Source organism: Numenius arquata, chromosome 5 (assembly GCF_964106895.1).
Source record: "Numenius arquata chromosome 5, bNumArq3.hap1.1, whole genome shotgun sequence".
In the NCBI taxonomy this organism is placed as follows: domain Eukaryota; kingdom Metazoa; phylum Chordata; class Aves; order Charadriiformes; family Scolopacidae; genus Numenius; species Numenius arquata.
Window position 1 is genome coordinate 37,857,123 of NC_133580.1, and position 27,567 is coordinate 37,884,689.

At 41.7% G+C, this 27,567-nt stretch overlaps 1 protein-coding gene across 3 annotated transcripts in view; it reads right to left on the reverse strand.

Moving 5' to 3' along the window:
- FBXW7 (F-box and WD repeat domain containing 7) overlaps window positions 1–27,567 on the reverse strand; it is a 99,195-nt gene that overhangs the window by 22,798 nt on the left and 48,830 nt on the right. For 2 of the 3 annotated variants that reach the window (XM_074147104.1, XM_074147107.1), the window contains exons 2-3: window positions 8,424–8,506; window positions 5,267–5,408 (exon numbers count right to left, since the gene is read on the reverse strand). In XM_074147104.1, coding sequence (XP_074003205.1) covers window positions 5,267–5,408; window positions 8,424–8,506 — 225 coding nt within the window. Of the gene's footprint in view, window positions 1–5,266; window positions 5,409–8,423; window positions 8,507–10,920; window positions 11,155–27,567 lie in introns of those variants that run through there. The other variant, XM_074147105.1, reaches the window with a different exon arrangement.

Genomic DNA, 27,567 nt, shown 5'->3' on the forward strand with positions numbered 1-27,567 from the left:
GTCTACCCTTAAATTATAAGCAGCTACATTTATTAGAGTAACTCAACCTGAAGAGCGCTGCTTTTTGCCATGGCTAATATTGCTAACAGTTATGGACATCTTATGGATTAATAATTTCACTGTACACTACCTTAATCTGTAACTTTCTTACACTTAGACATTTCCTGGTTTTAAAATATAACACAGATCTGGACAGAAAAGGGAAAAGTTTCAAGAATGGGAAAGAGATGCTAACGAATAAAAGCAGTACCCTCTTTCATCTGTCCATTCATCGTTAGAGGATGGCTACGGGCAGCTTCCTCAGGCTCTTTTTAAGCAATCAGCTGCTACAAAATGTTTTCTCCAGGACATTGTCCCCTTATTCTTTCACTTAAGCAAACAAACCTCTAGCTAGAGTCGGTAAGGGGTCTCTGAGGGAAATGTCTGGCATGGAAAATTGGGATGAAGCCTTGCCAGATGAACACAACTGTTTGCGTTAACGAAGGCAAGACTAGTAAATTACTGTTTCTGGGCCCCATAGCTTGATCTGTTTGCAAAAAACCTGCATGTAACACACTGAGTAGAGAGGGGATGAAATAAGTTTGTGGCTTTGATGAAAAACAACAGTGAACAAATGTCACAGAAGAGAAAAAAAAAAAGAAGGAAATGTGTGCCAAACAGTTTGCAAAGTTTCAAACATTGTAGATGACAGAGACTTCTGAGACACGTCGTGTAGTGTCCAGACACCTTGGATTTCTACCAGGTGATTCCATTTCAAATTAAAGATCCTGGTGAAGAATGAACTTTATCTTTAAAATGCATTTCGTTAATTGGTTTTCCTAGTCTTCAAAATTTAAGTTAAATTTTAATGTAAAATCAAAATAAACCTTTTATTGTAGATAGGGGTTCCCCTAGGAAAGGTAACTCCAGGATCCATTCAAATACCCCTTGGAAAGCCAGCAGAGACTGCTGATACCGCTGTTTGAATGATTTGAGATTCCTAAACAAACATCCCCTCCTCTTCCCTCCCATTTCCCCAGGGAGGTGGGGATTTGTCAGCCAAGGCCTTTTGGCTGGTTCATACCATTCCCTCATTCAGTAATGCAGCTGCTACGACCATGGCACTACCTACCTGAAAACTATCCCTTCCTTTTCCCCTTTGCTATTATGTTTAAATGTCTTTATATTCTTTCTCAGGCATGCAAAAAAGCTTTATAATTAATATATAATTATTAATATGATATATATAATATCTAACATATTAATATAAGCTTTATAATTAATATAAACAACAGCTCTGCTGCTTCTACAATGTCTACCTTATCCCTCCTGTCTGATCTGCCACCTGTCTTTTTGCCATTTTCTGTTTCTGGACCCTCTGCTTTTCCACGATCTGGGCTTTTCCATCACACAACTCTCATCTGGTAGCTCCAATTTGTACAGTTACAGTTTCTAACAATTAGATCCCTTTTCTATTATATGTATATTTAGGACACCTCTTTTAAAGGGTTTAATGTCAGGGTGCTGTGCTCTGTTACTGAGTTCTGTTAATGGGGGTCTGTCATTACAGAGACCCGCAGAAAGGGCTCTTCTGGATCCTGCTACTGCCTGACTCTTGGACGAGCTACCGAGATCCCTACCATCCTCCACCCCAAAGGTATCTTGGTTGGGATAAAAACAGCACATAAGCAAAATCCACCGAAAGAAACGCCGTTGACATCAGCAAGTAGTTTGTCACAATGGGAGGGGTTTGGGAGCAGCTGGTGCTGAAGCCCCCACATTAAACCGTCTCTGAGACCTAGTCTGGTCCCTTGGGTTGAACATCTGCACCACACATGATGTGAACACGTCTAGAGGAGCAGCGACTGATTCAGATCCTTCCGTCCACACTGTGGGCTGGACAACGGCTTCATGTAGAGTTTCTTTGAAAAAAGTCTGGTTTGTACGTATCAAAAACTGCCCTGAGACCCAAAGCAATGGGAAATAAGCAGGGATGGTCAGGAGATCTGCTTTAAGCCTGCACAATTCCTCTGAAACCAATCGATAATGGTGATAGAGCCAAGGAGGGTATGGAGTTGTAGTGCGGATCTTCCCCATTCTGTGCACAGGGGTCGTACAGAAACACCAACCCCCTGAGACACAGAGCAGAAATGCTGCAGTGCTGGTTATGATACCATCTCTACCGCCTGCTTCACTCCATGGAAGAGGTGGTCTACTCGGGTGCACATCTATGCATTCATGAGTGTCTTTGGGAGAGTAAGAAACAGAGAATGGTAAGTAACTTGAATTAAAGTGGCTCAGCCAACTATTGATGTAAAAGCGAGGATCAGTACTCTTGCCAGCCAGAAATGGCAAAAGCATTTTGAACATTATCTAAACTGCTGAGGAAAAAAACGCTTCAATTTTAGGTAAAATAATAGCGTTCACTGGTTACTCAAAGTGATTGCCTATACGGTGTATAGAACAACTTTTCAACATCAATATTCCAAGAAAATGCAAATTTGTTATCACATGACTTAAATAAAACCCAACATAAGTATGTGAATTAGGAAGAACAGAGAGAGAGACAACTTAGTACTTTTTCAAGCAGTACCGTCTCTGACTGAACTTAGCACATAGCCGATCTTTTTTTCCCCCGTGGCAAGCAATTTGGTGACTTAAAAAATATATCCTGGTTCAAATAAAATAAAGTTTCTTGTAAAAGAAAAAAATCTTATGAAGATACACTTAGGCACTGAGTTTTAGAAATCTTATAGTGGATATCAAAAAGACCTGAAGCCAAGAACCACTGCAAAACAAAAAAAAATAAACAGGCCTTTACAAAATTAAATGGTTTGAACCTATCAAAATGCTCTTCTATTTTTCTTTCCAGGCAAACATTTCATTGAAATCAATATACATCTTCATTTTTAAAGGGAAAGTACAACTACCCTTCCAACTGTTTCTCCTTTCTGCATTAGTTTTTTGTCACTTTCAAAATGAAAGGGTTAGATCAACTATAAAACATAACAGCAGGAGTAACATATACAAAATAAATGAAAAAACCACCAAAACTTAAATCTTAATTTTTTGTAATTTTTGAAGAGTGGTCTTGCTTTTTAATTTGAAAAGATAACATAGGAAAATGACTGAAGGCCAATGGACAGGTGAGAGACCTCAAAATAACTGAGCATCACTTGTTCCTGCCAGCTTCTATGCCAAAGGACAGTGCTACCTAGAAACAGTACATGTGTCCAGCTCATGTGCCCCTGGAAATTTAGCTTTAAAATTAATTGGAAATATATTTTCATATAAATTAAGATAGTGCTACTAAGCAGGCTTAGCAAGTGTTCTGTACATAAAGGCCTCCCCTTTCTGTTTCTGTACAGGAAAAACTTTGTATTGCAAGAATGATGCTACATGTGCCATTTAATTTGGGCAGAGCCAGCTCCCCTCACTTTAAGAAATCTAACACTGAGATGCAGCTACGTGACTTTGAAAGCTCTTGCTTCTAAAATAGGGGACTCCCTTTTGTGAAAACAATAAAACCTACCAGTGACAGAAGTGATCAATAAGTGCTACTCGATGATCTCCAGTTACGAGAGAGGCCTCTCTCCCTCAAGAGTACACATCAGCATTTAGGAATTTAGTAGTGCAACTAAGTATTATGAAAAGTTGAAAGTATCTAATTATATATTTTTTTAAAAGCATGGTTTCTACATTACTAACCCCAAATTTGGGACCCTAAAATAAAAACAACCTCACTACAGGCAACATTTCCATGGGCTCACAGACTTCTTTTCCTTATCCCGACCAAACAGCCGATAGCATTGCTGTTACTGTCAAGCATGTTTGCACCACTCTCTCAAACATTTCAGCCTTTCATCATTTTTTTAAAAAAAATATGCAAGTATTGATAACTAGCAATCTTATGTGAGAAAATACACGTCGTGCATTGTAGATAACAAAACAGCTTTTGTCAGTAAAAAGGCTTTAACGTTACAAAATGTTAAAATACAATGTAGCATTACATTATCATATATACAAAGTACCATTTAAATACAATTCTTAGGAGCTAAAAAGACTAAATTCTATGAACAGTCTCAAAGAAGATACACCATAATAATTAAATGTGAATATTTTTAAGAAACTGAATGATGTGTACAGGAATATCTTAATTCCAAACTTCCACTGTTTTAAGCAGATTATAAATGTGTAAAAATAAAGAGGAAGGGAGTTCTACATTATTATTTTAATGCTCAGAACTGACAGTGATTGAGATCAATGGTATTATGTGGCAGCATGAATCAAGCCAAAAGCACGCTTCTGCCTGCAAAATTGTATGCTCTCTACTGTATCTACAATAGTGCTCTTCTGTCTTTGCCTGTTACAGTAATTGAAACAATGCCTGTATTAGTTAGTTACTCCTTTTGAAAATGGTTTTAGAAGTAACAGTTTATTAATCAAGACATAAAGACATAATATTTCCATTTTTCATATAAATGACTAGGACTCATCCCCGCTTCTTAAAAATACAGAGCACAACTGTACAGCAAAGAGATCCGCGTGGTGCAGGGCACGGAAGAGAAGCCGAGGCCTGCCCCAAACTCTCTTTGTACTAACCTACACAAAATCCACTTAGGTGCTACTGGATCGGTGCAGATTTCAGTTCTGGCCTGTGCATACCACGGTCCTTCACACCTTTTCCTTTGACAGACTAAGTTTTAGGCATTGCTGAAGGCTGTTGGGAAGATACAGAAAACCTCTTTCCCCCCTCCGTTCAATTGCGTACGCAGGCACTGGCTGACATTGTGTTTGGTATACAAAGATCAGTAAAAATACACATTCAGTTTCCTTTTCATCTGTTTTTGCTAAACTTTTCTTTCTATTCTTAGACGACACCAGACTTAGGACAAATGTAGTGCTCTACCTGCACTGAAGCAAACCATGCGTTAAGGCTTCCTAGTTTCCCAGTGAAAATGTCCCAAGTGCGCTGGAGGCCATGGAGGCAGCCGCTACCCGCTGGGCAGACTTTGCAGGAAGTGTGAACGCATCGAACAGGAAGGGTTATTTTATTAAGAAACAAGAGAAAGCAGTTATTTTTTGTCAAATTCTCTACAGTAACTAGCTGAAACAGGGAACAACAATTCCTTAAAGTTGATGCCCATTTCTTATTGCAGCAGCACACAAAATCAATGACAGAGACGCTCTGGGATGTGTGAGGAGGACTGCCTTTACTGAAGCAGCCTTTTACTTAAATCCTGGGGGTAAGCTGCTTCAGATGCTTGTTTCTCTAAGCACTGCTTACCTGAAACATTTTCAGCCATTCCTGAAGGCCCGTTGGTGGCTGCACAGATGTAATGCGGCGACGCTGCTGTCCCTGGCCATTGGCTGCCCTCAGGTCCCCAAAAGTAGTAGGTGTGGCAGAGCATGGCACCAGCCCCGTAGTGCTAGGATACAAATAAAAAGTGATAGTCACGTGTAAAACATGAAGGAAAATTTAGAAGTCTTTCGCAGAAGAAGAAATCTAGTACAGAAGTTGCAACTATTACTGAAACTCTTTAACTTTATGCAAAAACACTAACGTGAGAAGTGGTTCTGCTGGTCACTCAAGAGGTCAGTTCACTTTCATAAATCTGCCGGTTCCCACCACTGCAGTACTGAGTCTCCAGCTAGGGGGAAAACGGGGATTGCCCTTCAAGGCTGAAAAATTACCACTGTTAATTGGCCAGCAGGCTGTCTATAAAGATGCAGGCTTACATTCCTTTCCTTGCCAGAGCATTTCCTTTCCTTCTGGGCTGCATTTGTGCCTTCTGACTGGTGATGTAGGAAGCCAGAGCTCAGAGTCTCACCTGGATGTGAAATGTGCTAGTGCTGCTTCATCGCCAAACAGAAATAAAACATACCTATTTTTAGCTCTTAATATATTTTGTTGACAAAGAGCTAGTAATACCAAGCACTTCTAGTGGCTTAGTGGTTTGCAACTGCGCTTTGAAATACTCTATACAGTATTTTAAAGTTTGCGTGTTGATGGAGTGACACAGGAATTAAAAGGGGGGGGTGAAGAGGGAAAAGGAGCCAAAGGTGCTCCCTGGATTACAGTTTGATTTTTTCACTCTGACATGTTAAAAACCAGCTCATTCATATGGGATGGAGCTTTTAAAAAAGCTGGGATTAAGCTGCTATTGTAGGAGTCTAAAGAAATACAGCTGACTGGGTTTTCTTTTCCTTTTTTTTTTTTTTTTTTTTCCCCCCATAATGTAAAGTACTTCGTTCACAGAATATCAAAGTTGTATTCCCTAGCAGGAAATCTGGAACTCCAGTAGTGTTTGCACAAGCATGAAAATTTTAAATACAGTGTGGGACTCCAATAACCGCTTTGCTTTTGTGGATGATAAATCCAGCTTTTTAGTAATGAGCTTCGGGGTTTTACTGGCTTTTCAATGGCTACAGGAATAACTTCAAACGATGCAAGGCAAGTTCCTTTTCATATCTATCCCATCAAAATCTACAAATATTTCACTCAGCTCTTCCTTGTTCTGAAGGACAATCATAGCATGTCCTGACATTTACCCAAAGTGGTAAAGAAAAGTAAAGACTGGTGTGAAGAGGCTTATTTTTAACTACTAATTTTACTGAGTAGTAACATAAACAGAAGCTGATATAAAAAACCTGTTTCACAGATGTAGGCTCCTCTTAATGACATCTGTTTACTGGTTTTACCTGTTATATGCAAAGAAAGTTCATCAGGCCTGTCAATTTTAAAAAGTGTTTGATCCTAGAGAAAATGGAAACAAGAAGGCACAAGAACTGCATCATTTGCCTAAATATTATTAAATAAAATATAATCAAACAGTTTAAAAGAAAAAGGACTGGAGGTTATTTAAGGATTCTTTTACACCAATAATGACTCAAAATCCAAGCAACGTCAATTGAAAGTATTTTTACAATAAAATCTGGTTTTACAGCTTACTCATTCTCATAACCTGTACAGAGATCCAGCAGAAGGCCTGCCATTTAAGGTCCAAAATAAGGCTCGTAAAATTGGCTTATATTGGATCTGAGCAACATGTAGCCTTGAGCTTGCCCCAGTAGAACAGTTATACTTTAATTTCTTCTGCTGTAAACTGGTTCTCAGTCAAAAACAGTTATTCAAAGCAGGATCTAAAAGCCTCTTTCCTTTGACCTGAGATTAAACCACAAGATTTTTGTTCGTGCTTTATTTTTTCTGTATGTTTTCATTCCCCTGAAACAGCCAGTCAGGTTTCTGTGGAAGCCGGACAAGTCCAGCAGTTCCTCTGAATCTGACAGATACACTTGACAAGAGTGTACTTTCTTTGTTGCTGAACTGTTTACTCCTACGGGAGCGTGGAGGACAGCGTGTCACATGGAGAACTGGTGGCCCACAAGTGCTCTTCCAGTAGACCGATTTAGAAACCTGGAGAAGCTACCAACTTGAGAGGGGTGTGGAGGCTGCAACACGGGCTTCTCAGCAAAAAGATTTATCACCTGTTTTTCTCTGCTGCAGAGTTTACACATCTGAAAAGCAACCCTGGAGCCTGTTTTCCCACACTATCCCAACTTTTCACTCCTCACCTGATAAACCTCTTAAAGGAAGAGAAATGAAATATAAATCACTTTTGAAAGATCCACCAGTGACTGAATGCTACTATAGTGCGTTCAAAAGAAATAATGTCCCCAGACAGTTTTGGGAGGCAAGCGCAATGCTTGTGGGAGGGCCGTTGCTCATTACAGGGAAAAAACGTAAAATAGTATAAATTCAAACAGGGTGGGGGGGAAGCAGCATGACATCCAGGCACAATTGTTATGGCAACTATACAGTAAGAATTGCCATTGTAAGGCGTGCGTCCAGGGCCCTACTCTACTGCTGCCTCTCACGTTTAGGAGAGCTTTACCCCACAAAGCATCTGACAGGAACAGCAGCAGTTATTTGTGCGGTCTGGTACCATTTAGGAGTAGTACGGAAGCAGACTAGAGTCCGTAATAATTTCATATTGTGGATAACAAGTACGCGTGTGTTCCTGTTAAGATCAGATGGTCTGCTCTGCCTACAGAAATTTCCATTCCTGTTACCATAGCAAAGTGATACATTTGATCACAGTTTGTAATAGTCTTAGGGTTTATCATTATGTCCCTTTTTAAAAACCTGATTGATTTTATTCCCAGGAATGCTTCAGCCCTCAAAAAGTCTCTAAGTAAATGGGCTATATTTAGAATGAAACACAAACCTCAACTGAGGAACTGCAAGTCTGGCTACTTCATTAAAACTCATTTTCAGTTCACGTAATTTAAATTAACTAAACAATATACAAATACTGATACCACCCCTTCTTTGCTTTACAGTGCTTTAACATTAAGAGGAGCCATGAATCAGGCTTAGCAATCAGAAAGATGGGATATACGTAAGAATCAGGATCCAGTGATCTGTTACTGCGTTTAATTACCTTGTGTATTCTGAGACTTTGCAGGGTTTCTTTCCCAGAGAGAAAGAACGGACCTCGGAGCCATGGTCCAACTTTCTCTTCATCTGCAAGGTGAGGGAAAAGAGTAACAACACGGATTTAGTTATATGACCAGCCTTACTTGTGCATAATTCTGTAAAATTAATCCATTTTTACCTTTTACTTTAATATTGAATTTCAACAAAGTTGACATGAGAAGATTTAAAGCAACGTTTTAGTTTCTAGTTTCAACAATATTTGATACATGTTTTATATGGTGCATGTATATATTATCACTGTTCTTGGGTCCAAAACCTATTGGAATTACATTAAGTTCCAAATTTCAAATGTTAAAAAGCGTGCAGAACTCATGTGTTGGTTTATTTACTAAACTGCTCTCTCTCTATTCTCCTGGGAGGGGAGGAAAAGAACTAAATCAAACCCCTTCATTCTTTGTGTTCAGGTTCATTGCTAAGAGTCTCATGGAAATGGTTAAATTTTAGGTCGCCTGTCTGCCTTATAAACCAAATATTCATTTTAGGGCCTAAAGAAAAATAAAATTCAAATATATTTTTTCTTTTGTTTACCATTTTAAAGTTGTACATTGAAAACATTTCTAAAACAGCAGTGAAACTGACTGACAGAATAACCATCATTTCTACAAGAAGGGTAAGGATGAGAAACACTAAACCTCGGTCTTGAATGTCACCCGCAATTAGACATGATCAAAACCAAATAATGAGCAGGGCAGCTGCTAAAAAGGGAAGCTAGTCTGCAAAAATCACCAAAGAGATGGAAACCAGTGAAAGCCATATTTATCCAGTCAGATAAATAAAGATTACTTTCTGCATATTTGGGTAATCTTTAACCACAGGCTTTTGGACTCAGTGAGACATATGTATGCCAAATGCAATTTCTGAGTTTTTGGTTGGTTTTCTTTTTTTTAAGATGCGATACCACCAAAACACTTTAGCCAGCAGAAGGATACTTACGGCTGTTTACAACTGAGCTGCAAAATGCATTAACTACCTGTGTAACAATTCAGACTTGAGTTTGACCATTTGTTCCCCTTCTTCAAAATTTCATATTTAAGATACAGTTTGAAAGTTGGCATCTTTCTTACACCACCAATTTGATCTTTTTTAATGTTGCCTTATAACATAGTTATTTAACCATTTACTGTATCAGTTTACCTGCCTAAAAATGAAACACCAAAAAACCCAGGATTCTCTAAAGCTTACAGTCCGTATACTTTCCTTGGTTTTATTCTTTAAAACAGTCACTGAAGATCTTGTGTTTTGCTTCATCAGTGATTACAAAGGAAAGCTCACTGAGGTTAACTAGTCTTGTTTTTACAGTAAGAGCTACAAAGCAACCAGAAGAGCTTGCCTTGTAGCCGTGTCTTCTTGCTGGTGCCTCACATGGGACACTCCACAGCATTTCGCCAGACAAGCATTCAGCCACAACCGCCCCGAGCGCTGCCGAACCACCACCCTCACCCTCACCGCTTCCCCACGCCCCAGGAAGAGCAGCCCTCCACGCTCCCCCCAAGAAAGGCAGTTGTAAGCATCACTGGGAAATAATGGATACCATCTTTTATCGCTGCGCTAGACGAGCGAACCATTAAAATTACTGGAAGCGTAAGATGTTCGAGCGCGACTTTCAGTATTTGATGATAGACTTTTCAGAAAGGATTCTTCCTGTTCAAGGAAAATTTTTATTTCCAGCTTGCCTTTCTGAGAGGTTATCATGATCATATTCCTCTTCTGCTTCTCAGAAGAGGGAGATGCAGTTTTCTAAAAGCACACCTTAAAAATAACAAGTGTGAAGCCTGCAGTAGAACAGGCAGCTACAGTGATTTAGTGATTTACTCTTTTGCGTTAGCAAAGAAAACAACATGCAGTTCTCTATACCGTTGCCTAAGGATGATTTTGGCCATTTCTTTCGGTAGGTGTTCTTTTTCAGGTATTTTAGGGAACTTTCTCATGGGGGCCACCACACAGACGGACTTTCAGCATCTCAGAAGGTGCCAAGTAAATACACCGTCAAAAATGTCGTTTACCATACGAAGAAGATAAAACTTTCTCTATGGCAGAGAGGTCTAGTGACACGATTTAGACATCACTAAGGTATCTGTGTTACCGAAAAACAGCAACCGCCGAGCAAACATCCCCGTAAATATTTAATCTGTCGCTAAGAAAACACAACTCCTGCAGACAACGTTTATTTACCCTAATAACTGAGATTGCGGTATATTACAAAAAAGGAAAGGAAAGGGCAGCACACTGTTCCGCATCCCCCCCCGCCGCCGAGCGCTGGCAGCTCTCCCCGGCAGCAGACTGCAGCTACAGCCGCCCGGCAGCCCCGCCGCCGCCGCCACCTTCCCGCCCGCGGACCGGCGGCGCGGAGCGGCAGGGCGGAAGATGCGCGCCCCCTCCCCCCTTCCCCCGCCCTCCCTCCCCTTCCGCGGGCGCGCAGCCGGGGTGGGGTGGCCACTCACTTTGTAGAAGATCATCTTGAGGGTGCCGTAGAAGCCCATGGTGTCGGCGCGCTTCCCCTTGCGCGGCTGCGGCGCCCCGCGGGCCCGTCGGCCGGGCAGGCGCTGGCAGTACAGCCCCTTCTCCGGCAGGTAGGTCACCGCCTCCCGCGCCGACATGCTCGGGCACGGCGGGCGGCGGCGGAGCGGCGCGGAGCGGCTCGGCTCGGCCCGGCTCGGCCCTGCCCTGCCTTGCCCTGCCCTGCCTGCCGCCGAGCCCGGCTCCCCCCCCTGCCCGCCCGCTCCCGCCCCCCGCGCCCGCCCCGTCCCTCCCTCCCCGCCCGCCTCCGCAGCGGCGGCGCGGCACTGCGGGCTGCGCGGCCGGGAGGGAGCCCGCCGGCGGGAAACCACCCCGCCCCGGGAAAAGGATGGGTGGGAGGAAAGACCCCCCAAACCCACGCAGCGCTGGGTTATCCCTCCCCCACCCCTTTCTCCCCCCCTCTTCCCCCAAACCGGCTGGGAGGGCCGGGGGCCTGCCCCCCCCCAGCCCTCGCTCCGTTCCCCCAGCGCCACCGGCTTCACGGTTTTCCAAGCGGGAGCAAAACAAGCTCATTTCCACTAATTATAATTACACCGTTCGCCCTCGGCCAGCCTGGCTGGACTCGTACATGATTGCATTCCCTGGACGGGCGCAAATTAGTCTTTCAAAAGTGCAGTTAATTTTAGAATAATTTGAAATACACAGGGAAAAAAAAAAAAGATGCTGAAATACCCTCTTATTGGCTAAACAATAGAACAAACGGGGTTTGAGGATTTAAGGAGTTGAAAGACCCGAATCCAGCAATTATGTAATAGACGTTAAAATATTAATTCCCAGCACGGCGGCGGCAGAGCCGGGAAGCGCAGGAGCAGGTCCCGGGTTTCCCCGGACGGCGGGCTGCCTTCCCCGCGCACCGGGAGCAGCCGGCGCACACACGACACGCTCCCCGCGCCGGCAACAGACAGCCCTCAGGCGACACCAAGCCATCTTAGCTTGGTCTTCAAACACAAAATCCTACGGAGGATTCTCACCTACGCTTCAGTGAAAGCGTAAGGAAAGCCCTAGGTAATGACTTGTGAGGGAACACTCCTTTTTTGGTCATTTCCTACTCTGGGCACATCAACAAATCTGTGCAATTCACCCTTACAGTTTGATTCAAGGGCACTGAAGTTCCTGACATATGGTTGGGCTCTCAGACAGATACCTGCAACCAGCACAGCACACAGCAGCTAGGCAGCTTTTTTTTTTTTTTTTTTTTTTTTTTACTTTCTATATAGACAGCTCAGAGACACCAGCTTCTGCAATTTTTCCTCTTTTTTTTTTTTTAATTTAATTTTTCCCCTCCCAGAAAGTTTTCTGCCCAAGCGCAGAACAGAGCATAGCCAGAACATGATCTGAAGCTGCAATGTTCCCCTATAATTTTCCCCAGGTGCAGTGGGAAGTGGGAACTGGAGACTCTCAGCAGCCCTCCAGACCGATGCACTCACACAGAAGCAAATATGTAGCCAGCTCCTATTGACCTGAGGGGAAACCACCTTTTTTTTTTTTTATCACCCAAACCAGTACCAAAAAAAAAAAAAAAGAAAAGAAAAGAAAGCAGAAAAAAGAACACACATCTAAAGGAGTGGGATTACTTTCTGTAAAACCCATCAGCTTCCTCATTAGTACTTCAAAAAACCCTCATATGTATTATTTCTTTAAAATACCTAAGTGTGCCACGTGTCAGCACACTCAGATAAGGCAAAATCACTGCCCCCATAGCACACAAAAACCGTATAGAAGCAGGATCTATCTCCTATCCAACACTGACTCCTCACAGTCTTTTTCGTCTCCCGGTGAAAATGGTTCTGCCCATCAAATCTTGGCATTTATGCCATTATCCATTAAACTGCAGTGCTGTATATTTTATGAGAACAAAATGGTCTTGAGTTGACTTCATACCTCAGATATGAACAGAGCTGTACATATCCCGAGAGACTATTACTGTCTTCCTTTGCTAGCACATCACATGCAAAGGGGAAGGAAAAAAAAAACACACAGACTGCATATACACATTAAATAATCACAGGAAGCAAATTAACACCCAAATCATCAGAGTAAGAAGGAATTTGAACATTATTGCTGTGGGGATTTAGAAGTACTTTATATACATGCATGCATAATGCCCTGTAATGTTCACAGCTCCCTCTGCCCCTACTCCAGTCAGTGAGCGCACTCAATGCAGCGGGGGGACGATGGCTACTCTTCCTCCACCCTCCCAGCGGGCACTGGCAGGAAATCCTCAGGGATCAGCCTCTCCCCCAGCCCAAAGGCAAGTGTAACCTCACAGCATAACTAGATCTATCTTTTGAACAAAATGTGCCTTGGAGTAAGCAGTCAAGGAGTTGAATAATAATTAGAAATTACTATTTTCCTCTCTTTTGGAATACTACTGTTGCTGATTCCTTCTCTTTTGATAGAGATTGGCAGATATTCTCTCATGGTAAAAACCCACCAGCTTACCTGCTGATCTCTTTGCCTCAGTCAGGACCCATGTAGTAACCCCAACCACCATTTGGTAGTGGTAGAAAACTTAGGTATTTATTCTGCACAAAAGGTTTGGGGTTTTTTCCTAATTTTAGATATAGATACAGACAGATTTTGTCATCTCAACGGTGACCATCTTTCCTCTAGCAATCTCCCTTTCTCAGAGCAAGAGACAAACATTTCATGTGGATATGGCTCTGGCTCTCACTTAGTATTTTTCTCTACAGTGGTACCACTTTCGATTCTCTATAAATTAAGAATCACCCTCTCTACCTCAAATTAAGTTTTATAGTCTCTGGGTAGTTGAAAGACTACTCTAGTTGGGTGTCTGCTCTTCCCCAAAACGCCTAACCACAGCCTGGGCTCTCTGTAGCCAACGGAGAGGAACATGTTCCACTAGAGGCTAAGGGCACCTACTGTTAGGCTCCCACTCCAAATTACTGCCTAGAAAGGGCTTTCTCTCTCTCCCTTGACTTTAAGAACTCCCCTGTCCTCAGAAAAGTTTAGTGTCATGAACACATCACACTCTCAATTGTAAGAAATTACTTAAGGCTTTGCAAAAGTAGCAAGGAACTGCCCGGCCCGGGAAGACAGAACAGCACTGCAGGTCACACAGCTTCATCCTGCACCATCCTGGAAAACACACCAGTGGAAGAATAAGACCCTAAACCCCTCAGATGCTTTTGAGAGCTCACCAGCAAGTAGCAGATATGATGCATTCGTTTCCTTCTCTACTGGCATTTGTGATAGTATTTACCGCAGTAACTTAATATGCTCTAAGAATACTTAATGGTACAAAGTAAATGCTCATCACAAATTAAGGCACATTGATGAAGGCTATAGTTTATAAAGCAACGTTAAGAAAAAGATCAAAAGTTGCCATGTTTCTTTCCCTATTTGATATATATTCACCTTCAAAGGTTGGTTTTATTTTCTCTAAGCTGAAGATAATTTTTCAAGTTTTTAAAACCACAAACAGCACACAATTCATGACATTTAGAAAAATGTCTACACCAAAATTACATAGTTTCCAGTGGACACAAGTCCAATCTTATTTCCCGACAGTACTGCCAGCTCTTAATTAATAAAAATTCACACCATCCAATTCTTTTCCTGTTGGCAACATTTCTAGCACCTTTACCAGTTTGTCATGTGGCATGCTGTAATTAAGACCGTCTATTACTTCTAATGAAAGACTCGAATGAATTACAGAAATCACCCGCAGAGCTATATAATCCCCAGAAGAACGGAGATTACAGTGCAACAGACCAAAGAAACAACATTTTTGATTTTTTGGTTGGAGAAACATTTTTGAGTGGAGAGACCACAGGATGGTCTGGCCGTGGTAACAGCCAGTCAGCATTTTAGAAGTACACTGGTGCTTAAACCATGGAATCCAAAACCCGTAATTGGCATTTCACATACATATATGAGCACTAGGAGCATAATGCGTGCAGGAGGAACTCTGGAGCAATATGGTTTGGTATCTCCATTAATATTGGTAAATGCATCATTCAAGACGGTGCCAGAAGGGATTCTGTGTACTCTGCACATTTAGCAGACATTTAGCAGACTGACTCCTTTAGAAACATTTCAGGGGGATTTTTGTGTGTTGTCTAATAGGATTGCGTTTTTTTCCACCCAGGAAACCAAACACCCTAATCAAATGGGGCCGGTTCCTTAGCTGCACAAGATTTACCCTGGAGACAGTGAAGACAACCCAGGAAGGAGAGTCACACTTAGTTATTTTTCCCTTTCTCAAATTTGGACCCGCTTAGGTTTTAAACACTTCCCTTTTGCTTGGTAATCTAGTTAGAGCAGCTGCAGCAGCCAGCGCTTTGTCTTCTATATTCGACCTCTTCATCCAACCACATACTTCATTTAATTTGCCAAATGCTCCCATTCAGGCAAGAATCTGGCCCCACAGAGAGGTACTTCTGCCATCTGCTTTAGACGTTTAACTACAGCCTAGTTTAGCACACCTACATTTAAAAGCCTGGGTTCCCCATTCAGTCAATGAGAAAGGCAGATGCAAGAGTCCAACTTGGACTTAGAAGAGGAGAAAAAAAATCCCCTACGATAGCAAGTGCTAAGCGTGTTCCAAACTAATCCAGGGCAGGCCTTTCCTTTACAAAAGGGCACCACAATTATTGTCAGATCTTCTCTTTTTGAACATACTATGAAATGAAACAAATGATTCACTGGGATCTTGGAAATCCCATGTTCTCATGGTTTCTTCTGGTTCAGCTTGGGCTAGGCAATGACCTTAACACTGTTGCTAATTTGAGATTTGTTAGCATGCATCCTAGGTGCTCAGCTGGAGTGATTTTATAGGTAAATGCCATACCTGTGGGTAGGGCAAGACAAAGTTTTAGGACACTGACCAATTAAGGAAAAGTAGTATTTGGATAACAGGCAAAGTTCAAGGGCACAGTGTAGGATGCCCCTTATCACACAGGTCTAACTATGCGTTTGTGTAGAATATATAATTAGTATTGATGCAACAGAACGGACTTGAAGAAATGAATGTACGTACACCAGGTTGTGACCAACAGCTGCTATGCTCCAAGTATGAAGGAAGAACAAGTGCACCTTGGCTCCCTGAAAGCAGTTCAGATGGAGGAATTTCTGCTCAATTTACTTATAACTGTTCTGGGAGGAAGGACACCCAGAGGCACTACAGTAAATTGCACAAAGTCTTCTAAAGCTTACTTAAAACGGAGCAGCGAATGCATATGACAAAGTATGATAGGTACCTACTGAATTGCTTTACTAATTGTATAATGTTTCTTGGCAAGGTATTTTGAAGACTACTTTCAAACTGAAATTTCCCACATATTATTATTCTTTATTTCTGTGCAAAGTACTGTAGTTAAACAAAATTGTAAATAGCCTTCAAGTTTTGTTTTTGCAGGGAAAGAAAGTGGCATAGGTAATAACTAAAAATCATATTAATATTTATTAATAAATCCTGATTATATCAGAATAGTATGAACTTTGATTATAAATACTGTTTTTAAAGGTATTTATCTGTAGCAGATTTCCCATAAACCACTTCCTTTTAACATTTCCCTTTTAGAAAAAATAATTAAGTTTTAAATATACTGTGATAGGATTCAAAAGGCGTGCCAGTTAATGGCCACAAAAATAGCTTTGAAAAGGATTTATACAGAAAGTGTATGTAACAGACTTCAGCGTTCAATATTTAGAATAAACTTCAAATTATGTTTTAAGAGCAGGGAGATTGCAAAGACAAGCTTAATGTAATATGGCATCTCTGCGTCTCCAGCAGAGCAGAACTCCCCAGTGAAGGTCATACTTCCTTGTCCTCTTTGTTGGTTGCCTGTAGTTGGGCACAGAACTTGCAACATATGCTTCGATGTTTAGTTATTTTAAAGGACTTCAGCCAAAGCTGTCATATACCCATGCGCTCTTTCTTGGTGGCAACACCAGCTTAAAGATGTCCCAGTCTCACCTGCTCATTCCCATCCCCGCATGGCTTTCGCCCTTCTTTCTGCAGGCAACCATCTGTAGAAATGCTCTGCGAGTGAACCAGTTTCACTAACTGATGCGGGGTGAGGGGAAATAATTTTAGGCTTTTTCCTTTGGGGTTTTTTCTTAGAACCAGTTACTGCTTTAATTTTCCACCATGCCTTCACAAACAACTGAGCCAGCAGAAGCAAATGAGCAATTCACAGGCAGGGCACAAACTTCTTGAGCCAGCTATACCACTGAGAAAACGGTATGAGGAACTGTGACCCGAGTGTCCCATGCAGAGAGCATAAGCCTATTATTTACACCTAGAGGCATCGCTCTCTCGCCTATAGTTTGATGTGCATTTAAGCCAGCACAGCCACTGAAAAGTAAGCTGTCCCTGCACCGGCGGCTGCCCTTGGCCATTCATTTCCACACTTGTGACACCTCAGGTATGCCACCACTGCCTTCGTTGTATGGCTGCGTGGTCAACTGGGGTGGCAACTGACCTAGGGCCTTTTTTTTTGCTGGGCTACTTTTCAGCCAGGTCAGATTCCCCACCTCTCTTACTGCATGGGAGGTGTCTGTGCCAGCAAAAAGCAGATCAGGCTGTACCTCATAACTTCCCCAAGCCCCCAGAAGAGCTACCTTAAACACTTGCCAAACTACAGGCTTAGGTGAATTGTCAAGGAACTGGGGTTTAGGCTTTGTCCTCCCAGCCTGGGGGCTGAATTATTACCACAGAGTGACTTATTTGTGTTGAAAAACATCCTTAAGTCTCTGTCAAATAGAAATGGACACTTAAATATTAGAGTTTTACCATAAAACAAGCACAACAAGGTGAGACACAGGCAGGGGGTATAATGTCAACCTTCCTTAAACATGTCATGTTAAAACTCCAGGGAGCTTGTCTCATTAGAACTGTATATTATTTCACTGGGAAAAAAAAACAACCAAAACATTTTCTTCCCAAAGCATTTTCTTCTTGTTAAAGAAAAAGATATATGAAAACAAAAAATATCTGTGGAACTAGGCTTCACATTGCTTTTAATTCCCTGTGACAGTAACCACATGCAAGTTTCCTACAGAGAAATCTGGTATGGTTTGTTTTAAAACTAGCAATATTATCATATAATAAACATTTTTCATAATGCATATTCATAAGGAGCAGAGTTAAGGTTGCTAATGCAACCTGCACTTTCACGTACTCGACTGCTTTCCGTGTAACAGGAACATTAGGAGTTGCTTTTTTGTGTTTTGCTTCTACACAGTATTGTTACATTATTCATTTTTCAAATGAAGAAGAAGATATTACATATAATGCGTCTTGCAAAACATTCACTAATGGCAGCAGATCTTCATAAGAACTACATCTCCATTCATTGTGCTCCTATTAAAGTTAACTGTAATCTGTTTATTATATCATTAAACTTAATATATTGTAAGATGAATTCTATTTATAGATGCAGTAATAGCTGTGCTAATCACTCAAGTTCACATTGAACAGGGCTGTGTTTCTGCCTGAGACACAGCAGCAGCCGCTTTGGAGACCAAAGTCCAGTCCTAAATTTCCCGAAGAGATGACCTTGCGCGCTGCATCCTGTGCAAGCCCCAGTGCCACCGTGCAGGTGGCTGCGGCCAGCCAGCCTGCTGTCACCCTGCCCCGCTGAACAGCCCCTGCAACCCCCTGGCACCCGCGCTTGCTCTGCGGAGGAAGCTGGCACCGCACACCCCACTCGGGTTCCTCCCTTGGCCCGCTCTTCTCCTTACACACCGCTGAAGCCAAGGGCAGCGGCTGCCATGCCAGCAGCCACTCGGGCATGGGGTACTCACTTTGGGGCAAAAGAGACATAGCTTTTTGGGTGCTTATACAGTAATTTTCTAAAACACCACCCCCAGGCTCCATTTTTAGTTAATTTATTTTATATTCCTATTGTAGTCATTTCACAGATTCTACCTGTGACATAGTCCATAAAGTTAGAAAACCACACACTTGAGGCTGTTCTTAAATCTTACCATAGGCACACAAAGTGCAAGCCCTTCTTGCTGATCAACAGATGACGACCACAATACCAAAAAAAAAATTAATAAAATAACCCTAATAGGGATCGGTTCCTTTTTGCAGTATTTCAACCACAGAGCTGAGCTGGTTTTGTTTATATTGACAAGAATGTTTCCAAATTGGTGAAGCATGCGTTTCTGCCTCTGAACACCAGTGGTCAAACTGTTTTCACTCAAATATAAGCAGGTTGGGAAATCACCTTTGTACAGAAAAAGAAAAGTCTGCCTAGACTTGGAAGGCTTTCCAAAAATGTCTGTCCTCTGCACGGAATACAAATAGAGCACTGGTATCTGCTGCCTGTTTTCTGTTAAGTTTTCCATTTTAATTTTCTTCAGAGATAGCTTAATTTTGATTGCCAAGAGAAGTGCTTATTTAACTGGCATAATCTATAGAAATCTATTTACAAAATAGTTTCTCTCCCCCATTTGTGGTATGTAAGAATGATAAGAGGTTAGTCGCGAGCCTTTAGGCTACAGACAGAAGAATTCCTGGAATTATGGATTATACCAGAAGGATTTAGAAAGAATTTACAGAAAAAACTATTAAAAATGTCAAATCTCTTTTCCTACCTGCGTTACCTAAAGAGAGCATAAAGGTTACAAACCCAAGCATTCAAAGGAGTTTGAAATGACAGGTGTAAGATGCTTTTACTTCTAAAAAGCTGCTTACCAAGACAGCTCTGTGCATGGTGCATACTAAGTAAGACACAGGTTTGGTGGAAAAAACAGCGCCTGAGGTTGTAATTTAAGATCCATCGTTACCCACTTGAGCACTTCCATCTACCCACTTGCGCACATGCATCATATTTGCAAAGCAAAAACTTGTGAACGTTTTAGGCATGGCATCCTGGCAGGATTTTATAAGATCAAGGGAATTTCATTTCCCCCCCCATCATCTGGCACCACAGTGACTCCCTGTTTGGCATCCCAGTGGCATGGAACAGCTTGAGCCCCCACATGATGCCCCACCACTGCAGATAACCAGCAGTGAAGAATACAGCAGGATGCCACCCTTGGGGCTACAGCACTAGAGGAAGATGAAACATGATGTGCCAGGAAGTTTCAGGGCAGTCTGCTGAGAGCAGAATAGGACCCATGAGTCTCGGCTTCAGAGAGGAGTTTGTTCTGTTGAATGTGTATGAATCTCCTGGGCTCTCCACGTCCTTTCCTCATCCTCGCTTCTCTGTAATCACCAGCTCCAGGGTCCTCCATTCCTCTGCCCTCTGCTCCCTGTATCAATCTCCGGGCCCAGCAATTCCCCATTAGTTTCCTCCCTCTTGCCCTCTCCAGAGCATTTCATTCTAACAAGACTTACTGTCCCACCTTAATACTCCTTTTCTTTTCTATCCTATTCCATGTTTCCTCCTTCCCTGGAATTCAAGGGAAGCATTTTTCTATACAATGTCCAAACATCAACAAGGGGGGTGTGTGTCCTGACTGCAGGACATAGATGATATTTGGGTTTTTTGCCCCCATACTTGGCCACATCTGCAGAGCAGCTGGAAGCAGCCACTACAGAGAAGATGCAGCTCTTCCCAACCTCGCCTTTGGCTACAGCATGTTCAGTGAGTCCAGGGGAAGGGTGCAGGCCAGTCTGATCAGAGCTATGACCTGATGGGACACGGGCTCCTCACAGCCCAAAGTGTCTCTGGTACACACAAGTGGCCATTTTCCCATGACACACACTCTGCCCTACTGGTAAGTGACACTGGTGGTTATAAAGGGGACAAGTACACATATTATACCTGCTTGATCCAGCTTCCTTTTCTCCCCACAACCCAGGCCCACAGTAGAGCAGAGAAAGGGATTTACTCATCTTCCACAAACCCTCATGATTTATTGCCATGACAACTCTTCCCCTCTGCAGAGGCCTGGGGGAGCCACAACGTGAGCTGGTTTCTCCCTAGTACATTCTTCAGGCCGCTGGGGAATCGATGCCAAACCTTTGCACAGCAGAAAGGAATGCCAGGCATGCCGGGGTCACACCACATGCTTTGAAGCCTTGCTAACCCACTGTCATTAACCTTATGCCATGCAATTTCACGTCAAAAAGGGCTACAAGCAGAGAGAGCATGCCAGCAAACCTGCCCTAGCTAAATAAACTCTTCCCCGAACAGGTGCTTCCAGTCTAGAAACCATACAACACGCTTGCCTGCCTCTACAAGAGACCTAGCACTGCATAATTTAGGGGAAGTAGTCCCTCATCCAGACAAGTGGGATGAGAATTGTTAATCAATTTTTTGTTTTGCACTGAATCTAGCATTATTTAGGTAAGATTAGGGATAGATACCTCTAATACATTCGAGTCCAGAACAGATATTTATAAATTATCTCTCACAGAATGCAAAAAACATGAAATAAGGTAGCCCATTTCACAGTGTTTCAGAGATATTTTCAAAACTGTATGAAACTGAAGAACCACAGTATAAAAAGGAAAATGTCCATACTTGTCCACTGTTCTGTCTAAGCTTCTTTGGGGAAACATTTTGTTCAGTAAAAGCTTATGCTTCCTTTATCAAGCTATAATATTTATGCTTGAATTAAAAAATTACAAGTCAAAATCCACCTTTTCTACCCTCAAGGAAAACTGCGTATCACAACCTTTACATAAGCTCAGACATAACCTCTTTAACCATTTCTCCAAAACTTCTGTCAACTTGCCAGTTGACGCACTCCCGAAACCGATCCAGTCACTGTGGGACAAACAGCAAGTCAGTCATCTAAATTCCTGGGTTTTGAAACTTACAATTTCTTTATTTATAGACAGGATGAAACAAATTAGAGATTTCAGAAATTTTTTGTCGTGCTGTTCTATTCACTTGTAACCACAAAATTAGATGGCAACGGTGGTTTTAAAGTTTGTAATGTTATGGACTCTTTGTATTTCACAAATGCAATTACTGAAGGAAACATAGTCCATCTAATGTTACTGATTTACCAAAAAAATTTAAACCAATGAAATACTACAAAGCAAAACTTCTAGGAACAGTCTAAGTCACCAATGTGGTCAGCTGTATAGGGAAGTTTATTCTTTGCATCTTAAACTATTTTAATATTCTAGAAAGATGCAAAATATTACAGACTATTATTTTAAATTAGTACAAGAGAAGAGGGATTAAAGATGCTGCAATAAGGCCTGTGCAAATTTATGTCCTAGTTCCTATTCCTTCTCTTTTGCTGAAAGCAACTACTAAAGCATGTTATTAGCTATAAGATTGCTAAAGCGATGCCAGCGATGTTCTGACAAATCTCTAGGGGGTTTTTTTGCCCACTTTCCTTGTATTACCATATTCCATCTCTAATATTCAATCAGTGCCAAACTGGTCTATGTATGCCAATCTTCCTCACAGGAATGGAAAAAGAAATCCTGCTATATGTCGTAGGCCTGCTGATGTGACAGAGAGAGACTGAATGGAAGTGGGAAAGGGAAGCAGGAGGGAGGAGTACGAGAGCACCAGTCTGCAGTCTGGTATTTAGCAGAAGTCCCAGTTTTCTGATCAGAAAATTGGCAAAAATCGAAGTGCAGAATACTGTTCAGTTCCTTGTAATTTAACCTTCAAAGTGAGCTTCAGACATCGTGTGGTCTCTTCCCTTCAGCCTAATTCCATATGCAGAACAAGCCAGCGCCTTGAAAACTGGCCAGATCTGAATAATCCCCATTTTACTATCCACCTCCAACAAACCATGCTACAAGCCACTGACCAGATCATTCGCTTATCAACCTAAATTTAAGTCTCTATGCAGTTATTTAAATACAGTCCCAGTTGTTGGCTGAATTCCCCCTTGGGACAAGATTTGAAAATGTTCACTTTTATCCCTTGTAAAATCGTAGACAATGTTTAGAATATTTGATTAAAAAGAAAATTCTGGGAAGCACTCATTTGCTGCTTGTATAAATATATTTCCTCATTAAAATTTGATAACAACAGTCTTAATAGAATACTACAACCTCATTCATGCTTTTGAATAAAGTGATTTAAATTGGCAAGAACAAAGTTTAAGTACACTTTTTCCCAGCTAACTGTCGACAGCTTTTTTACGGCCTACAGGGACAGGTATGACTCATGCCTACGCTGTTTTTCAAAAACTATTTTAAAATGCAGATTTCTTTCCACTGGTCTATTGTGCTTTACAAGTAACTGCAAACTGAAAGAGACTAAAATTAGAAGGCAGACCACTATCACCAGAGGGATTAGAAACTCCTAGGCTATGTTGATTCAAAAAGCTGAATTGGTTGACCAATACGAGGGACTCTTTTATGTTGGTTCCTACTAGATTTCTGGCAAACTTCATGCAAAGTCTCTCCTGGTTACAAATTATCGGAAATCCTTGTGTTTGGGAACAGCGGGTGGTCTCCAGATTTGTATGCGATGTTACACTGAACAACCCTCTTACTCTGTGGTATGTAAGACTGAAAAAACGAAGGTGTTCACCCTAACCAAAGTAAGTCGGCACAAGAATGCTACGTGGTCACAATTCATCTAGCAAAAATTTGGGGTTTTTTTTAAACCAACATCTGTAGCAACAGTCTTTTTGTGTACCTTATGAAAAGTGTGCTAATATTTACTGATTCTGGTTAACACAAAGTAAGCCTGGTAAAGACTTCCTTTAAGAAGGAATCCAACAGCCTCAAGTTTTAGACTGAGCAATCAACCTGCCAAGGAAAATAGAGCAGAAGATATTAACCTCCCCGGTAATTCAGAGTGGCATTTAAGGTACTGCAGACTACTGGGTTAAAAGCTAAAACAATAAGATACATTTCAACTTAAGATAGGGATGTCAGTCTCCTTATCAGCACAGTCCTTCAAAGAGCCCTCTGAAATCCTCTTCCTTTTAGACAAACAAATCTGTGGCAAGCTGTGTGGGCTACTCAGCAGTGAAGAGCCACCAACTAGGTGCTCTCAGAGTAGTATCTTGTTAACCAGAAAATCTGAATAGGCTTTGTGCTTCTTTATGCAAAATACCGAGGGAAAAAATGCTAAGTACTTAATTTGCCGTATCACAGAGGAAAGTTAAGTATCTCTCAGCAGGTGAGGATACCAAGCAGCAAGAACGTTTATACTAACTGGGATTAGTTCACTTCCCCGTTCATAATAACTAGTTACATTACTATGTTACGTGCATCTAGTTTAAGAATGGACTTTTTTTTATTCTCCTTTTACAGCAGGTGTACAGTGGGATGTTTTGTGTTGCACTCTGAAGAGCTAGAGAAATGCGAGTAGTGCGCTGGGTTAGCTGTTCAGTACTACACACTAGATGCGGGAAAGAAAAAAAAGGAAGACTTGGCCAGACCCGCATTGATCTAAAGCATGGGTCAACAGTTCCAAGACACGGAAAATCCAATTCATTTCCCATTTCCAAGTTCCAGGGGACATCTATTACAATCTAAAAGGTATCTGTTCTGAAGAGCTGTGATCCTAAAGCTGCTCTCTAAGCAGAGGCAGCATACACCAAGGTTAAAGAGATGGCTGAAGCAAAAATCTCATCTCAGAAAAAAAACAACACGAGAAAGACAATTACAATGCCCTCTCCGCCCCCACAAAACCTATACTTTTTTGTTGCAATAGAAAGTGCAACTCCAACTTACAAGTTTAGCAGATGCCCAAGTATGAGAGAACGGGGGTACCAGCCTGAGGAGCAGTCATAAAGGCCGGGAGAACAACCAGCAGGCCAAATCCAATCCTCTCTATCTTTTTGAAGGCTATTTTCTTTATCTTCATCTGGCAGTCAGTATTTGTCTAGTTTTATAACTACTTAAATATGCAAATAAGCAAGCAAAAGTGTCTGCAACTCCTGAGGAGAACTTGTGCTCAAGGATACATAATGCCTAGAGATCCCAATGAGTGGTTCAAATACAGTTAATCTTTCCTCTCTACCAAGGTACCGTCAGACTTAGTGCTTGATGAAACAGAACAGGTAACTGGTCTCCAAACAGGACCCCACCATGCAACCAGCTGGCTGATGGTGTCAAGAAGTGTTCTGAGGGTAGTTTGAAATTAGACGGACAAAGGCTGCTGCAGTATCATGCAGCTGGGCCTCTGTCACATATCTAGCTTATGCTCTCTAACGTAAGTTGGGAACGGCAACATCTAGATCTGAACAAATCCGGTCCTGCCCAATGAAAACCTCAGCCTGAAAGAAATTATCAACTGATTGCTTCCAGACAACACAAGAATTTCAGGTATGCAAATTAACCACTTTATGCCCCTGACAGGTTTTTCTAAACCTTCTACCAGTTCTTCCAGCTTTTCATCTCCCTAAAATAAAACCACAGTTCTCAGAAATACTCTGAAAGAGCACACAGCCAAGAAAAAATTTCCCAGTGCTCGGATGCTAAGCTGCCTTCCCCCCAGCATTAGTGTCTTCAAAATGTTTTTAAATGAAAGGGAAAAGAGGAGCAGCTTGCAGTAGTTTCCATATAATGCAATTATACAACCTTTTATCTGTATGGATCCCAGCACGGAATTGCATTATTCCTTTCAAGGCCTTTGGGAATGAGGTGAGAATATTATCTTGATCTGCATTAAACCAGTAACAGAATTGAGTATATTTGCTTCTTCGTGTTAAACTAATTTTAAGGAGCTCCTAATACATTTGTTAGCACTTTTGGGGAGTGATCTCAAAGCTGGAAAGGAAGAGAACAGATAGCTCAATGTGTATAATAACGGCTTGTCAAATAACATCAATATTCCTTGTAATAAGATTCCTATTTTGTAATAATTCCTTTCAAAGTAAGAACTACTCAGAGATATGGTAGAGACTCCAGCTCAGTGGGACCAAATGGAGCGAGGTGCTCACAAGCTGAGGGCTTAACTAACCTAAAGGAGGAAAGGACTAAAAACTTGGCTAGGAACCAGGCTGTTTCTTCATGCTGCCATTTCCACCTTTTGGCTGTAAAGAAACCCTGGGGCAATGGCTGGGAACAGCAAGTCTACAAGTGCACACTCTCCATATTAATGCCTCTATACAGACCAGAGAGGATGAATTTAGACTACACCAGTAGAAAACTGCAGTTGACAAGGAAATAAATCTTTAGAAGAGGACGATACAGTGATTTTCCCAGTTCAAAACCCATTTTCAAACCTATGGGAAGATAACCACTGACAGTCAAACAGGTTTTGCACCAAGAACAATCCTAAACCAGAAGTGTTATCTACTCCAGAAACATTCCTCATGCCTACTGCTATCTCCCCCTAATGAAATGTCCACATTTCCTTCACTGTAAGACAGGGACTGAGTGTACCTTTCATAAGCTCTTCTGAAACAAACTAGTCAAAACCAGCTCTCAACATGGAAAGCTATGGGCATATCTTCTTCTGGATATAGCTGTACCAGAAAAAGAGGTTACTCTTCACTCCTTAACCTGTTTCAGCCAGTGACCTCAGTTGGCTTATACAACTATATATAGTAGCAGATCTTTGGCAATAAATGCACTTTTTTCCCCTTAAACAGGCTAAGAAGTGATGACATGAGCAGCTTAAGTGGCAGATCTGAAACAGCAGAAGTCTGCTGGCAGGATACATGATGAATACCTGCAAGAAGCCTGAAGCGTGGCAGTTTATCCAGCCAGCAGAGTGGAGTTGGAAGATGACATGTTCACAGTACCAAATGGTCAGACTCACAGAAGCCAAAATACATTGGATGCCTTATTGATAGGATAAGTGATCTGAATTCACTGGGAACCCATGGTACTGCCCGGATTTGAACCGAGATCTTATAACCCCATATTACTGCTGTTTTAACCATTAAAACCTCCTGAATCTGATACAAGCCAAGAGTGGCATACCTGACTTTCAAGAGTTGCTTTCTTTGAGAAATTCTAGAGGTAAATGACTGAATCCAACATCAAGAGATCTGTCATAACATTCAGTTGTGTTTGCTCTCCACTGTTGCAGTTACAGGACCTTCTCCTGTATGGGCAGTCCCAGCTCATTCACACACACAAAACACCCTCCCTATTGTGTGACGGGACAGGCCAAGTCATCTGTTCCACAAGTGCTTTGAACAGATAGATACACAGATAGCATTGCTAAAACACGTTTCATTTATTCAGTTCAAAAGCCAACTTAGTTGAGTAAACAAGTCTTTGGTCTAATTTATCTTTTTTTTTAAAGGAGTTCTGAATTCTGTTTCTAGTGATGCTACAGGCAAATTTGTGCAACATCTCTTGGCTCTGTGGAGGGAAAACTATAGTAACCTACTCACAGGACAGATTATACAAGAGGCCTATGTTCTGTTAAGACTTACATGTTAGTAGATATATATGGAGTCAGCTCATAGACAGCTAACAGCAGCCTGTTGCAGTGAAGACCTGGATTCATGGTCCATGGTTTTCTTGGTTTATGAGACAAGTTAGAGAAGCAGTGTGAAACAGCAGCACAAGGTTTAATACTTACTAGGTGATTAAGTGTAAACTTTTCAGAGACCCTGGATATGTGCTCTGAAGCTCACTCCACAATGATTCCCTTACTATTGCTCAGGCCAACTAAATGAAATTGCACTTTCATTCTCCAGGCATAAAATGATACATCAGAGAAACACACTCTAGTAACTTTTTATTGACGTGCTTT